General features: G+C 33.6%; 2 protein-coding genes across 2 annotated transcripts; one reads left to right on the top strand and one right to left on the bottom strand.

Moving 5' to 3' along the window:
* Positions 1-36: 36 nt before the first annotated feature.
* LOC114748042 (beta-galactosidase 15-like) lies at positions 37-1,514 on the bottom strand (the record flags this gene model as incomplete). The annotated part of the gene is made up of 6 exons (XM_028936398.1): positions 1,498-1,514; positions 973-1,088; positions 619-829; positions 436-502; positions 284-352; positions 37-149 (listed from the first exon to the last, which is right to left on the bottom strand). Coding segments are annotated over exons 1-6 (593 nt in total), but the record flags the coding sequence as incomplete, so codon positions are not given.
* Positions 1,515-11,912: 10,398 nt separating this feature from the next.
* Positions 11,913-14,980, top strand: LOC114748037 (probable aldo-keto reductase 2). The gene is made up of 5 exons (XM_028936393.1): positions 11,913-12,132; positions 12,223-12,423; positions 12,797-12,969; positions 13,096-13,198; positions 14,288-14,980. The coding sequence occupies exons 1-5, from the start codon at positions 11,920-11,922 to the stop codon at positions 14,624-14,626; spliced, it is 1,029 nt and encodes a 342-aa protein (XP_028792226.1). The 5' UTR covers positions 11,913-11,919; the 3' UTR covers positions 14,627-14,980.
* The last annotated feature ends 1,054 nt before the right edge of the window (positions 14,981-16,034 follow it).

The raw sequence follows: 16,034 nt of genomic DNA, 5'->3' as shown, positions 1-16,034 counted from the left end.
TTTACCATAGGCTGAGGAGCATTGCCTTGTTGGTACATTATCCATGGAACTCCAATATTATAAGATTCTGCCATTGAAGCACACCAATCTATATACACCTTTCCAGCATCTCTATAAGGATCCATAACATTCCCATACTCATTCTCGATCTATTAATGAGAGAGAAAAAATCAACTGAATAAATTAAATGTGTCCGTTAATTGCATAGTTTTTTCTAAAGAAAAAAGGTAATCCATGAACTACTATATATACACTGGGCAGTAATTAGTAATTATGGACCAACTTGAGAAGCAAGAAGTTTCTCTTCAGTAATCTTATTTATGATCAATGTAGTGAAATTTTGCATCTCATTCTGTAAAAGCAAATAAAAACAAAATAAACAACATATATACTATATAAAGAATAAGAAAAGCTTAATTTAAATAATTAACTTACCATGAACACATTATTTGCTGTCCTCATCTCAATACCAGGCAAATTATGCAACCACACAGGAAAATCCCTAAAAATTAAGTAACATTCCGTTAAAAAAATGATTGTGAATTATAGTAACATATATTAGAAAAAAGGAAGCTAATTAATTAAGAAATAAATAAATAAATAAATAATGAAACATACCCGTAGTTCCATTCAGCAAAAACATAAGGACCAATACGGAGAATAGAATAGAGTCCAGCCTCATGAATGGTCTTTAGAAATCTGATGAGATCATTATTCCCAGAAAAATCATACTGACGACGAACTGGTTTATGAGCATTCCAAAACACATAAGTCTCTATCGTATTAAGTCCTCCTTCTTTTGCTTTTTGAATCAAATCAAGCCACATCTACAACATCATTATGTATAAACAAACTCATTGTGAGCAATAATAGTACTAATTAAATATTAAATATTTTCGTTAAATCAGAAATATAAAAAAAGGCCAAAAGAATGAGCAGAATTATGAGTAGAAGAAAGATACATGTTTTCTTGTGGTGTGCTTCTGGGATAATGAATTGAACTAGAAATAACAATTCGACGTTGGCCATCGATGATAATGGCTCTTCCGTCGTGAGAGACATTTACAGAAACAGCAACCAGAAAGAGACTCAGAATATATATGGAATTCAAAGTAGGTCAAGACCAATATATATATATATATATATAGGGTTAACAAGCAAATTTGACAATAAAGTTTTCCCAAAAGAGCACCATACACCATAATGTTTAGTAGGGGGCACGAATGTGCTTGAAGTTGGCAACTGGAAGCAAAATGACCACTTCCGTTACAGCATGTAAATGTCTATTAGCTAAGTTTTGGTGGGTCCCAGAAATGCTCCATGTGACCGTTTGAAAAAGCAGAGCAAATTCATCCTCCATTAAAGAAGTGACCAACTTCCTCTACTTCCATTAAAGACACAAGTCACCTCCTCTGCTCCATCAAAGACTCGATCTGCTCTCACTTCGACTTTTGGTCTTCTGTCTGGTGCTCTATCCCACAAATCTCCTCTTCTCACTTCCAGTCGAGACCCATCTGGACTTGCTCTACTACAATTAAACGAAGTAGGTCCTTGTTGCAAATGGCATCATCATCATTGTCAACAATGGGAAGATTCAGAAGGAGGGTGTGTTTGCTAAAACAACCCAATCATAAGGATGATTATGATGGGCCAAGGAAGTATTGCCACCACAGGATGGTGGCACCTCGATGGATGGTGTGGATGAAAGGCAACCTGGGGAGGAGGTTTTATGGTTGTCGTTACTATGACCAAGTAAGCAGTAAATTAATAGAAGTTGATTTTGACTTTGGATTTAAGTTGTAATGGTTGAGGTCTCCATTGACAGGATGGTGGGTGTCAGTCCTTCTCTTGGCATGATAGTGATTTTAGTGAGAGGGCTAATACTGTGATTAAAGAGCTACTGGATAATATTGATAAACTCTATGATGAGAATAGCATGCTGCGATGAGGAAATGATGGGTAAAGGTTGTTGGACGAGTTCGCTTCAGTGCAAATACAAATGAGAGAGTTGCAGAGTAGGCATCAAATAAAAGACGGTCAACTTAGAAAGGTGTAGAGGAAGTTCAAAATGGCAATGGCATGCCTATTAATTACATAGGTGTGGTTGTTGTTGGTTCTGTAATGTAAGAGAGTAATGAAGAGTGTGAATGAAGTAGTAGGTTGAATAGTTTGGTTTATGTAATGTCATGTAATTGATATTATTAGTTGATAATATTTTGATTTATGTAATTTAATGAAGTCGAAGTTATTAATCAATTTTTTTGAATTTAATAGTTGGAATATTTTGAAAAAGTTGAATGAGTAAAATATGAATGACATGTCACAAAAGCTAAATGGCAATGAAATTGAACGACCATCACATATATCATGGTAGATACATAATGCATAAAAAGGGAGATTTGGCAAGGAAGAGGGGAAACGTGGGAAAGGCAAACCTCATAAATGTGGAAGAAAGTATCCATCAACTATTCAGCATTTCATCACCAAATGGTTTGAATCTCATGCCTATTAATTACAAATGCTCCCAAAAGATGGCCTATTTAGGATTCACAATGGTCCGTGCCAACGTAAGACAAAATGCTACACAATGGCCATTGACAAAAGACAAAATATTCAACACCAAATAACTTAACAACCTATATACTATGTTTGCTTAAGGTAGCCCTGGTGTTTTTTCGTGTCTGTGCTTGGAGTTGGGTTGTTGTAATAGCTGCCTTGCCCTTCCATTGCAACCCAAGTGGTTTGAATCGGAGTGTTGGTGGTTGTGCAATTGCAGTGCCTTAATCATTCAATTTAATCCTACTCTCATTATCTTGTGCTCTATTTGTTGCTGCCCTTGTCACTCTCATTTGCTTTTCATTTGGTATGGGGAACTTAACTTGGGGGTTTATATTATAAGCCATAGGCCGTGGACTTCCTTCATTAATGACCACTTGGGAAGGCATACCAGGCTACAACAAAACCAACAACAAAAATAGTTATTTTGTGGACAAATTTATTAAATAAGAAAGGTGATAGTGAACCAGCATTGTATATAGTTCTGCTTGTGTGTTCATCGATTATTATTCCCATGCCACATGGAGTTCTAGGCTTGTTAGCACATGTCCTTCTTGGTGACTGTTTTGTTCGTCCAGAAGGCTTGCAAGTTTGATGGGAAGGTGGAGATTGGTGTTCCTGGAGCTGTGATGGTTGAGTTTCTTGTGTTTGTGAAGGTTATGTCACCTGAGGCTGCTGTGATGGTTAACTCAAGTCTGGTTGCTGAGATGATTGCCCTAAATGTGCGTCGTGTGTCCTCTTTGTTCTTTTTGGCCGAGAATCACATGAAGGAGGTGCCTACACCATATATAATAAAAGGTATTAGCAAAAGCTACAAATTTTGGCATGTTGGCATGGGATTTCAGTTAAATCTCATACTCTACATGTGCACATCTGCTTATTAAAATAAACAATATGCCTATCCTGACCCTCACTGACCTCATAACCTTGATCACCATTAAAACTAATTCTACAAGTTGCAATTATAAACCTGTTGGCCTCAAATAACTCTAAGCACTTTGGGCTATAGTCTCCCTTCCAAGTACTAACAATGCGTGTACTATCAGCCCATTTCTCTATCATCTTCAGTCTAATTCTATCAAACATCCTAATTACTGGAAGGAACCTATACTCATGTATCCAAGCATTTAGGCTCTCACTAACATTGTTATCTACCATCCAAGTTTGACACCTAGTCGTAAAAATGCTCTTACCTAAGCTGTGGGATTGTATGCAACTGCTGCTTGGGTTGCTTGCTTTCTGAGCCTTCCAAGTTCCTTCATGTTATCATTGAATTATTCTTCGAATGTGCTCCAAGCACATGAGAAGAACATCTTCTTCAACTCGTTGCCTCTTCATTGTTTACTCTAGTTAGCGTATATGTGTCGAGCACATAGCCTATGCTCGGCTTCAGGGAGCACTTCACTCATTGTCGTTAGTAAGCCCTATCAAATGGCATTCATAAGCATGTCAAATGCATATATGCCATAATAAAATAGATTACTAACATGTAAATACAACATTTCATGTATACCTTCTGCATGTCAAACATGATTGTGATATTACCACTATTTTCAAGTTCTAGTGAAGCTCGCAGCCATCCAATAAACCAGGTCTAACTATGTCCATTCTCCTTTTAAGTTAAACCAAAAGCTAAGGGATAAGGGAATCATTTGCATCTATCCCCACGGCTGTTAACAGAATGCCTATGGCTTTACCTTTCAAAAATGTCCCATCCAAGCCTATGAAGGGTCTACAGCCTTGTTTCTGCCCAACCTGGATAAACATACCTTTATACATTACAAATGTGGTGAATAGAAATAAAAGAAAGAACACTACTTAACAAAATTAAATTAAACAAGTGAAACTAACCAGAAATTTGTAGTGCATACCTTGGATGCATTGAAACACACATACATCCTTCTAAACACTCTCCTGCCTTGCTCCAAAGCTTTATTGCTAACCTCAACTCTAACATCTGACCCCAGATTTGATATGCCCAATTCGTGACAGTATGCTTCCAACTTTACAAATTCATCCTTAAAACTGCCATCCATGTCTTGCATTATCATCCTCTTAGCCCTTTTGCATTTGTATATGCTAACATGCACCTTTAACTCATGCTCAACTTCTCTCTTCATGTCATTAATAATGAATTGCGGACTCTCTTGTACCTTCTCCTTAAAGTACTCTGCCAACCACCTTACACTAGCTCTAAGGTTTTTATAGACCCCAACGCATGTATGCTCAGTGCATAATGTCTTATCTTGAACCCAACATTTGGCCCATCCTTAAAGGCATATAGACAGAATGGGCAGGCCACTTGACATTCAGCTTTGAACAACCTCTTCTCACTTCTCACTACCCTCACATTAACTCTCTTTTCAATAGCATACTTATCAATAGCCCTCCTCAATTCTTCTTTGTCCACAAATGTCATCACTAGCATGAAAAAAGGCCTGCCCTTAAGCCCATCAAGCCCAACATCCATATACCTCTCTTGTGGAGGCCCATTATCATTTTCAAGGCCTGATTCTTCTACATCACTATCACAGCCAGCATCATCTTTAACGTCTGCATTTACTTCGAAATCATCCTCCACACTCTCCTCAGTATCTAAGCTCTCACTTTATGCCATGTAACTCTCATCCTCACTATCATCAGCTTCACTATCATTCTCTTCATCATTGTCAAGTCCACTGACTTCCTCAATCTCACAATCACATTCACTTTCCCCTTCTCTCTCATTTTCTTCCTCGCCACTAAATCCCTCCACCTCCTCACGGAGTACTTCTTTTCCTTTGTCCCTATCATCATTAATGTTGTTTGAACTATAAATTCCATCTACTCTTACTTCTCCAATTACATCAAATCCATTTCCTAGCTCCACAATATCATCAAGTCCATCAATATCATCTACGTCATCAATATCTTCTACCTCTATAGTCTCACCTTTCCCTCAGTCATTCAGAAACCCTGCCCTTAGAATACTTTCAGCTATAATGCTGTGTCCCTTATGCAACCTAGCCTTTGTTTTTTCCCAGTTATTTCTTGCCAGCAAATAAATTTCATTTACCTTATTCAATAGCTTTGCATGTCTCTGTTCGAAGGTCTCCTCTTTATTTTGCTTCGTATTTGCCTTTGTAGTTTCGTCTCTGTCACCTTTCCCGTTTGTCGCAATTTCCCTCTAAAATAAACAACTCAAGAAATTACTCATGGGGACCATGTCATTTCACTATTACGACAATAAAACAACTATCTTTACCCCAAATCAATACTTACTGTTCAAGAATCTCGGTCATCCTTTGCGTCGGTCGGAAAGATTCTCTCCTCACGTGAACTGTCGCAGATTCCTCTCCCTCTCTGGACTTCAGTTTCGTTTCACACCCTCGACTCTGTAATGCTTACTTTCCTCCATCGCTAATTGCTCTGTTTCTCACACAGTCACAAACCCTATAACTCTCTTTCTCTGTCACTCTTCACATTCATCTCCCTGCTTCGCCAATGTCTTAATTTCCCATTCTTCAGTTTTTCCCAAATGCTGTTTTTTTTTGTTATTCTCATTTTCCATTTTCCATTTTGCATTTGCCATCTCATATGCCACATCACCATTTCAGTCAAACTGTTTTCTTTTATTTGGTCAACGTTACATACTATGACAGAAGTGGTCATTTTGCTGTCAATTGCCAACTTAATGTACATTCATGCCCCTTACTAAACATTATGGTGCCTGGTGCTCTTTTAGGAAAACTTTATTGTTAAATTTGCTCCTTAACTCATATATATATATATATATATAGAGAGAGAGAGAGAGAGAGAGAAACCTAAGATTACCGTGGAATTGTAGTATGTACATCTAATCCAGTTTAGAATTTGTTTTTTTTTTTGGATAAAAATAGATAGATTATAACTCATCATTATCCTTAACTTTGTGATAATTGGGGTAGATTAGTATGTTAATAGATTTTTTTCGTCAAATTCGGTTAACAAAACCATTAGATACTCCTTGAACAATAAACAAATATTTTAATCTTTGATTCTACATGAAAATATGTTTTACTTAATAATTTTTAGTAGGTGTCTTTAAACTTTATTATTTTTTAAATATAAAAACAAACTTTTTGGCATCAATGTATTTATTTTAAAAATACTATCGCATATCTATTAAATATTTATATGGCATGATTAAATAATGTTATTTGATCAAATTAATTTTTTTAAAATAAAATAATTTATATGATCATTTATTTATCATGTTATATATGATTTATCTGTTTAAGGATAACATATGTTTGCCACAATCAGGATCAAAACATAATTATGGTCAAATTTATTCATTATTTTTGCATTAATCATTACATTCAATTATTGATTATTGATAAGAAACTAAATAAAAAAGTGTATATTTTTCAACAAGTCAATCTACTAGGATGAATAGAAAAAGGGATAATTATATTATAAAATTAAATTTTTTGGTGAAAAGGAAAATTCTGTTTTTTTAAAGTAAGACATTCCATCATAAGAATATACTCCTCCAGTCCTTATTATAAGACCCAATTTGACTTTTTATTTGGTCCTAATTATAAGACCCAATCCATTTTCTCTCTTATATTTATGCATTTTTTTCCAAGATAATCCTTCTAATAATGATAGTTTTAGCCAATATACTTAATTAGCAAGGATATTTTAGGAATAACAACACTTATTTATTATAAATAACCAACTTAACTTACTTCCTTAATCTCCTCAAATAAGTCAATTGGGTCTTATAATTAGGACCGGAGAAATAATTTCACTTTCCTCACATGGATGTAATATAGAAAACATTCTAAATTATTAACAACTGGTTGAGGGCAAAATAAAAAATAATAAAAACTGGTATTATTCAGTCATTATATTGCCAAGTGATTTAAGGCTTAGCTAGTATTAGAAGTAAAAAGAAGAATTTTTTGTTCTCTCTAAGGTTTGAAATTTTGAATTCCTCTCTTTCCATGATTCTATGTAACCCATCAATATTGATAATCATAATATTTCAAATCACAAAGAATACTCTATCACGCTAACTTTCTTTGATATAATATAAACAATGCGGTTAGAAGTTTTTAAAATGATATCAAAATATAATGGTAGACTTCAATTAAACACAATTGAAATATCAAAGTTCAAATACAGGCCTATACTGTTAATAAATTCTTAATCAATCTAAAAGGCCTAATTAGAAATTTTTAAATGTTGTTAAAAGATCAAAATACATCTTCTATAGTTAAAAAGAAAAATTAAAGATATGTAAAGGACTCATTTTGATTTTGATTATGTTTCTCTTCTTCATGTATTGCTACTGTTTAACAAATTTATAATTTTTTTCAAATTACTCTTATTAATTACACACATTAAATGTATAATTTTAATGCAAATGATTAAAAATGATACTTTAAATAAACTAACTTCTTTTACATTTAGGACTAGCGAAATAGTTTATGTTGGGTTTTTTTTTTAATAAAAAAAATTTATGTGAATGGGTTTTCGGGACTCACCAAGACTGAAAGATGCCTTCAGTTTTATAGAGTGCTTTTACATATCGACTATCAACAAAGTCTTCATATTGGTAGAGAAATTTGAACTCATGATCTTATAAATTATGAGTTAATTTCTTACTAACTGTATCAACTTTTATTGGCATCTTGATTAGGCCCCTGCTTCTTATTTCTTGTTGAACCTGTTGTTGGACCTTCGGCAAGGTTGTGGGACGATTGTTGGGCTTCGGCGTTGCCTTTACCTAGAGTCTGTGAGTTTCCTACCTTCCCTATTTTCTTAAAACAAAAATCAGTTATTTTCATTCGGCCAGCCCAATTATGTTTTGATCCATATAGTATTAATAATATCTTAGTTATTTAGAGTTGACTGGGGGTTAAGCATGAGATGGGAGGCAGAGAAAGGACATGAGCTCATATTCTAACTGTGGTAAAAATGTTAATAGTAACCAACAGTTTTGAGTCTAACAAAAAAAGTTAGTTCTTTATAATATGAGAATCAATGTTTAAATTTTCGTTAAAAGAAAGTCTCATATTTAATGCATAACAGTACCCAAAAAATTAATTTTTATTTTTTATTATGAAATACTCCAAACAAATGTAACAATTAATAGATTAGTTTATTTTGATGTTAAATATAAGACATTAATTAATCTGTTTTCCAAATTTAGAATTTTTTTAGAATTTTTTTTATTAATTGCACATATTATGAAGAGTTTTTGTTATTAATGGAATAGTATCTAATACAAATAATTAAAATAGTATTTTAATAACACCAATGCAAATATTGTTACAAACTAGTAAGAAATTAATTAATATTTTTAATTTCTGTAATTAGTAAATAGAAAATAATGACAAATTTAAAAAATTTATAAAAATACATTTAAATAAAATTAACTTTCTTATTCTTAAGATAATCTCATGGACTTGGCAGAGAAAAAGCAAGGAAATTAAAAGCTAAAATTTTATTAATGGAGTGGGTAGAAGAAAGAAATAAGGGCAAATTACACACAGGTCCTAAGCAACCAATTTATTAATTTAAAATCTCTTAAAATCTCAAAATGAATAGAAGGTCTCATGGGATCCGAAAGTAATATATTTTAAATAAGAAATTATGTCATTATCACTATCCCTAATTAATAATCTCATGAGCATGGATTAACAAGTCAATGATAAGCTATTACAAGTCAGAGAATGCTAATTGACAACCAAATTTATGAGATAATATAACCTCCACATAAGATCAAATTATAATAAAAAAAGTATTATGTCACAATCTTTAAATTGAAATCATGTGTCACCAAAGCATATTGATTTGAACCTTTTTAATCATTTTGGGTTAAATCAAAAATAAAATCAAATTATGCAGTAAAACACAACTCAGATCGTGTCTATTGAGGAAACTTTAATTAATTTCCAAGTTAACTAAGTGACAAAAGTATTAAAAAAGAAGGGTTTGAAAATGGATTTTTTTTCTTTTATAAAACTGATTAGGAAAATAAAGAAATAAATCTAAACTATTTTTTGGGTATTTTTTAATAAAAAGAGAATGAAAAATGCAAATTTGAATTTTATGAAATCAGTTATGAGAATGCTCTTTGGAAATGAATCAATGACTATCCTAATTTGTTTAATGATATGGAAGTAACTCAAGTGATTAAGATTGGTTTAGAAAAGTTATTCTTTTTAAATTAATGCTTAGCTAGAATATTAATTACTTGTTAAATTCACTTTCAAATATAATTTCTATACAACTCGCATAAAAATCATATTAACTATGAATTAACAAAAGCATAAATATAAATATGTGTATAAATCAAGTACTCAAACTTATAGCCAACCCAAATCTCAACAATTCCAATCCAAACTAAAAATTACAACCAGTAATTCCTAGTTCTAAACCAAATATAACAATTTTCAAATCAGAAATCATCAATAAAATAGTCTAAACTAAGGACTAAAATTAAAGTCCCTTCTCTTACACTCAAGCCATTAAATTTAATACTAAAAAGCACAGCAACTCAGCCTCTCATAACTCTGAACCCAGTCACAACACGTCCCAAAAATTCGGTAGCCTAGCTGATGAAGATATTGGTGGATGCGGAAGATGGCGGCTCATGGTTGATGGAGTAGTTAAAAAAAAGGTCAATGAATAAGAGTCGAAAAACGTGATGATTGTTGTTGGTGCCTCCCTGCACGATTCAATCCATACGGCTTTTATATTATATTATTTTATTTTTCTTTTCGTTTCTTTCAGCTTTTCTAATTTCTTTTTTTTTCCCCTTTCCAAAACTTGCAAGATGAATTGAGATAATATAATATCACAAAAGAAAAAATTACACGTAAGTCCCATAAAAGACAATTAATTCTGCAAAAGTCTCTGAAAATTCTCAAATACTTCTTAAGTTCCCAAAGACCTCAGAGCAAAAAATTAAAATTGTGAAATTACATACTTGCTCTTGCCGAATGACAACATGCATAGCTGCAATCACAACCTACACAGCAGCCAATCACAACCTACATTTGAGCTATTCACAACATGCACAGAAATCAATCGCAACCTACACTCAACCGAATGACAACATTCACAGCATACAGTCACAACCCACACAGCAACCAATCATAACTTTTTCCATCAGTGAGGGCAAGTAGGTAATTTTATAATTTTAATTTTTTGCTCTGAAGTCCTGGGGACTTAGGAAGCATTTGGGGATTTCAAGAGACTTTTTCAAAATTAATTATCTTCTGTGGAATCTGTGTGTAATTTTTCCATCACAAAATCCCAAAATCAATCATTTAAGAGCAAATTTAAAAATATGATAAAATTTTCCTTTTTAACTCATTTTTAACGCAATCAATCTTTAATTCAAAATACCCACAATAAATACAAATTATTCCACTTTAATTGATAAAAATCTCCAAAAAGATATCAAATAATATATTAAAGAGGGATTTATCATATATACATTAATATTAGAAGAAATGATGGATTTATATCATAATTTTGTTGTAGACAGTCATGTACAAGCTCATGGGTATATATTAACAAGTTAATAGGAAGCTATTGACAAGTCAAAAAGTGTCGGTTGACAACTAAATTTATAGAATAATATAACTTCCACATAAGATGAAATTGGAGAAAATTCTTATACTCTTTTATTATAATTTGATGTTATGGGGAGATTATATTATTCCATAACTTTAGTTGTTAACTAGCACTTCTTAACTTGTCAATAGCTTCCCACTTACTTGTTAAACCATACCCATAATCTTGTTAATAACTGTCCGTAACAAAATTATGATATAAACCCATTATTTTATTTAATATTAGTTTGTATATTCTGGTTATACATGATTTCAACTTAAATATTATTATATAATATTCTTTTTATAATAATCTGATCCCATGTTGATGTTATATTATCTCATTAATTTAATTGTCAACTCCCACTCTCTGACTTGTCCATAGTTTTCTATTGACTTGTTAATCTATGTCCATGAACTTGTCGATTGGGATACAGATAATGACTAGCTTTTTATTTAGAATATATTACTCTCATGTGTTGTTTGGGATTTTTTATTCATTTTGACATTTTGAGAGACTTTAGATCAACAAATTGTGTTGTTTGGGATTTTTGTGTAATTTTCCAAGGAGGCAAGGAAATGCTACCTCCCGTCCTAATTATACTAGTCAAGACTCGTGGGGACAAGCGGCGGATGGCTGGAGGTTCCGTTTTCATTTTTTGGACTGGAGGGAGCTCGCTGAAGTTTAAAGCTGACCAAATACACACTTGTACTCTATCCTGCTTTCTCCTTCACCTTCGCTCACTGTAATAGCTCCCATCTCTCAGAAATGGCGAAAGTGGGTAGGATCAAGCTCGGGTCACAAGGCTTGGAGGTGTCAGCTCAGGGACTCGGGTGCATGGGCATGTCCTCTTTCTATGGGGCCCCAAAACCCGAACCCGACATGATCGCCCTCATACACCACGCCGTCCAAAGCGGTGTCACATTCCTAGACACTTCCGACATCTACGGCCCACACACCAACGAAATCCTTCTCGGAAAGGTACGGTCCATACGAATTCCTCTTTTCCTTTTGTTCACTCTTTATGTTGTTCGCTTGCTAATTCGGTATGGATTCAATTTCTTGGGATAGGCCTTGAAGGGAGGTGTGAGAGAGAAGGTTGAATTGGCCACCAAATTCGGAATCATCTATGCGGACGGGAAGAGAGAGATCCGTGGCGATCCTGCATATGTGAGAGCGGCTTGTGAGGCAAGCTTGAAGAGACTGGACATCGATTGCATTGATCTCTACTATCAGCATCGTATTGATACTCGTGTGCCTATTGAAGTCACGGTTTGTCTGCCTTCCCTTTCTATCATACACTGATCAATCCATGCGGTTCACGTAGTCTTGTATTGTATTTCTTTAATTTTTCACTTACACATGAGGTCTATCACCTAGGGAGTGATAAATGGGTAATAGGATGTGAAAAGGCATAGGGATTGAACCCGACCACAATAAGTACATGTACCCTTAAAATTTAAAAGGTTGGATTTAAAATAGGTTCAACTTTTATGCATGGAACAGATAATTGGCGAGGTGTTGACATGCATCCATCTCAGCATTTACATGATATTTCTGTTGGATAAACTCTTGGATTTGTTAACTTGTTTGAACATCCGTTTATAATTGATAAATGCAAACTTATTTCCATATTATTGATAAGGTTGGGGAACTTAAAAAACTTGTCGAGGAAGGAAAAATAAAATACATTGGATTGTCTGAGGCCTCTGCTTCAACAATTAGAAGAGCACATGCTGTTCATCCTATAACAGCTGTGCAACTGGAGTGGTCCTTATGGTCAAGAGATGTGGAGGAAGAAATTGTTCCAACCTGCAGGTGAGATTTAAACTACAGACAAATATTTATTCATAATATCCATTATTTCTCCATGTTGGAGCTCTTGACTAAACTGCAACAAGAGTTTATGTTTATGACTTTTGAATTAGCTTGTTATCTTCTCAGGGAACTTGGCATTGGAATTGTTGCCTATAGTCCTCTTGGACGAGGATTCTTGTCCTCAGGACCAAAGTTACTTGAGAACCTGACGCAGGATGACTTTCGGAAGGTTTGTGTTGATTCATGCTATTCCAAATATAAATGATGAGCTATGGTTGCTTTTGTCATCCTATTGGTAAATTATTTTCAAGGCCTTAGAATGTAAGAGTAAATCATTGACTGCTGATTCTGACCTCATTCTTTGTAGTTTGAAAAGAATGAACTGCAGTTAAAATTACAATTAATTTCTAAAGGCAAAATCATTAAAACCAGGAAGCTGTGCTAATATATTTAGAAGAAAAAGAACAAAGAAAGATAATAAGCCCAGCATGGTAATGGCCTGTTCAGAGTATAGATTAGCAAGTTGTTAGCTTTTTAAGCTTAACTACTGACAATACATTCAAACAGAGATTCAATCTGGAATTATTAAGAATTCTTTCCTCTTCTAATCTCTTGGCTAGCTGTCTCAATGTGTAGCATGGATTGGATACAGTAGCATGGATTGGGTACAGAGAGAATATGTTATACATCTATCTGGAATCTGTTTGTAAACCAACCTACCCACTCCGGACACTTAGTATTTGTAAAAATAGTAACGAATTGTTTGAGGGCTTGGGTCTCTTAAGAAGAATGACCAATCCTGTGAATGGAAATAACAGTAGCATGTTGCTTAAATGATTTCTCCTTTGTTTCATTCCACAGGATCAATGTGAGATGTTTAACATGTGCTGCAAATAGCACATGTATTATTTTAATTTTAAAATGTTAGGGATGTATAAAGGTTATTAGCATATCTTCCACCCAGATGTTTATGAACTCACTTTAAGTAGTTTATATCTACAATAAGGTGCATTGCACTCGTGTGCAATTATTATATTTATTATGATATGAAGTTATGGTGGCAAAAGATAAAAGTGGAAAATAAGAGTGAATAATGTAAAATGTTATGATATTTTATATTTGTAATCTCATAACATGCCATGAGTCCATGACTGTCTTAGCCTTGCTTGGTGATGCATTAGGATTTATCATTTGTTCCACCTGATACTTTGTTTCAATTTAAATGAGAGAAAAAATTATTCACAATTGTAATGTTCATTACTGGTCGTTTGACATCTAGATATAATCTCACTGGTATCTGTTTTTTACCGAAATTCAGTATCTGCCTAGATTCCAGCCTGAAAACCTGGAGCACAATAAAACTATATTTGAGAGGGTTAATGAAATGGCTACAAAAAAGGGATGCACTCCATCCCAGCTAGCCTTGGCCTGGGTTCACCACCAGGGAAATGACGTCTGCCCCATACCTGGAACCACAAAGATCGAGAACTTCAATCAAAATATTGGGGCTTTGTCAATTAAGCTAACACCAGAAGAAATGGCACAGCTGGAGTCTTTTGCTGCTGCTGATGCTGTCAAGGGTGATAGATATGGGAGTGAAATAGCTACATGGAAGGACTCTGAAACTCCCCCACTTTCTTCTTGGAAAGCTGCATAAGGAAGCACATGCTCTGCACACTAATTACCTGATGCTGCATCCTTGAGCAAACTGTTCTGTGTATGGGGGCATGCCTTGCCATAGAAAGGATCTTCTTGTATCGATCCTTTTAGGTTGTATGGTTATGTGTGCTTTTGAAGTTGTTTGAATTTTATGGCAAGTGACTCCATGTGTATGGAGGTCTAAATAAGCCGAGCCACCAGACATTGCAAAACTTGTCACTTGACTCCTATTGTCAATGTCGGGGGTTCATATTGACAATTGAGAATTACTATTCTCATGTTGATTTATATTGAGTGTGTTTGGATTAGTAGTGGTAAATATAATTTTTGCTTCATCTTACTTTTGCAAACATGAGTTGGAGTAAGCATTAGTTAATATAATGTAATTTATATTTGAATTGGTGTTTATAAAAAGTCAGTTTGATAAATTGAAATTTATTTGGATAAGTAATTAAAAAGTAAGTTTTGATGTAAAAATAATTAAAAAAAAACATGAGTCTTATTTTATATATATATAATGTATATAATCTAATAAATTTAAGAAAAATATTAAAATTAAAAATATAAAAATGAAGAGTTAATGTATTATAAGAAAAATCATAAATTGTAAAAAATACTTAATTAAATATATTGAACGTAATTTTTGTACATAGAGTTGCTGAATATTATTTTATTTTTTTGCAGATTTTTAGAGGTCAATGGAAAATTAGCAATACATATGAATTGGGTTTATAGTGTACTCTCCATTAAGTTTTATTAGTTATGTTTTTTTCTTAGAATACTTTTGTAAATAATTAAGTTACTGAGTCTTTTTAAGTGATTTTATCTTCTTCCCCCAATAATACAAGGTAGCCTTTTGTCTTTTTATCATTGTTGTACCCTCGACCTGGGAGTATCACTTTGTTGTGGCTCCAATCATGGTGCTAGGAGAGACATCACCACAACAGCACAGGCCCAGTGGATTAAGCGTTAGGTGCCCTATCCTTAGATCGAGGTTGTTTAAGTGCTGTAAATTCTAGTAGGAGAGTTGTCACCTAATGCTTCATAGATACCGTAACATCCCTATCCCTAGCAGCTTTGGTGAAGAGTTGATGTAAAGATATATGGTTCAAGAGTGGTTGGATGGAATTCAACCTATTTTAAAATATTATGATTAAATTATAAACTCACATGAAAAAAAAGACACATTATTGTATAGACTCCCAAAAATTATAGATTTGTTATAAATATTGTATGTATGTGGATGTCCATAACTCCCAATTCTTAGGATTCTTTATAGGATTCTTGACCTTTGAATGTCTTAAACCCATAACCCCTAATGGATGACTTAAGAGGAGTTTTTTATGTTTATTGTCATTATTCCCTTATTCATTTCTTTGTAACCCTTGGATTAGACTTTAATGGTT

This window comes from Neltuma alba, unplaced genomic scaffold (assembly GCF_004799145.2).
Source record: "Neltuma alba isolate B1F8T4 unplaced genomic scaffold, ASM479914v2 tig00005577_pilon, whole genome shotgun sequence".
In the NCBI taxonomy this organism is placed as follows: Eukaryota; Viridiplantae; Streptophyta; class Magnoliopsida; order Fabales; family Fabaceae; genus Neltuma; species Neltuma alba.
Note: the sequence above shows the minus strand (reverse complement) of the source record. Positions and strands in the feature narration are given on the sequence as shown.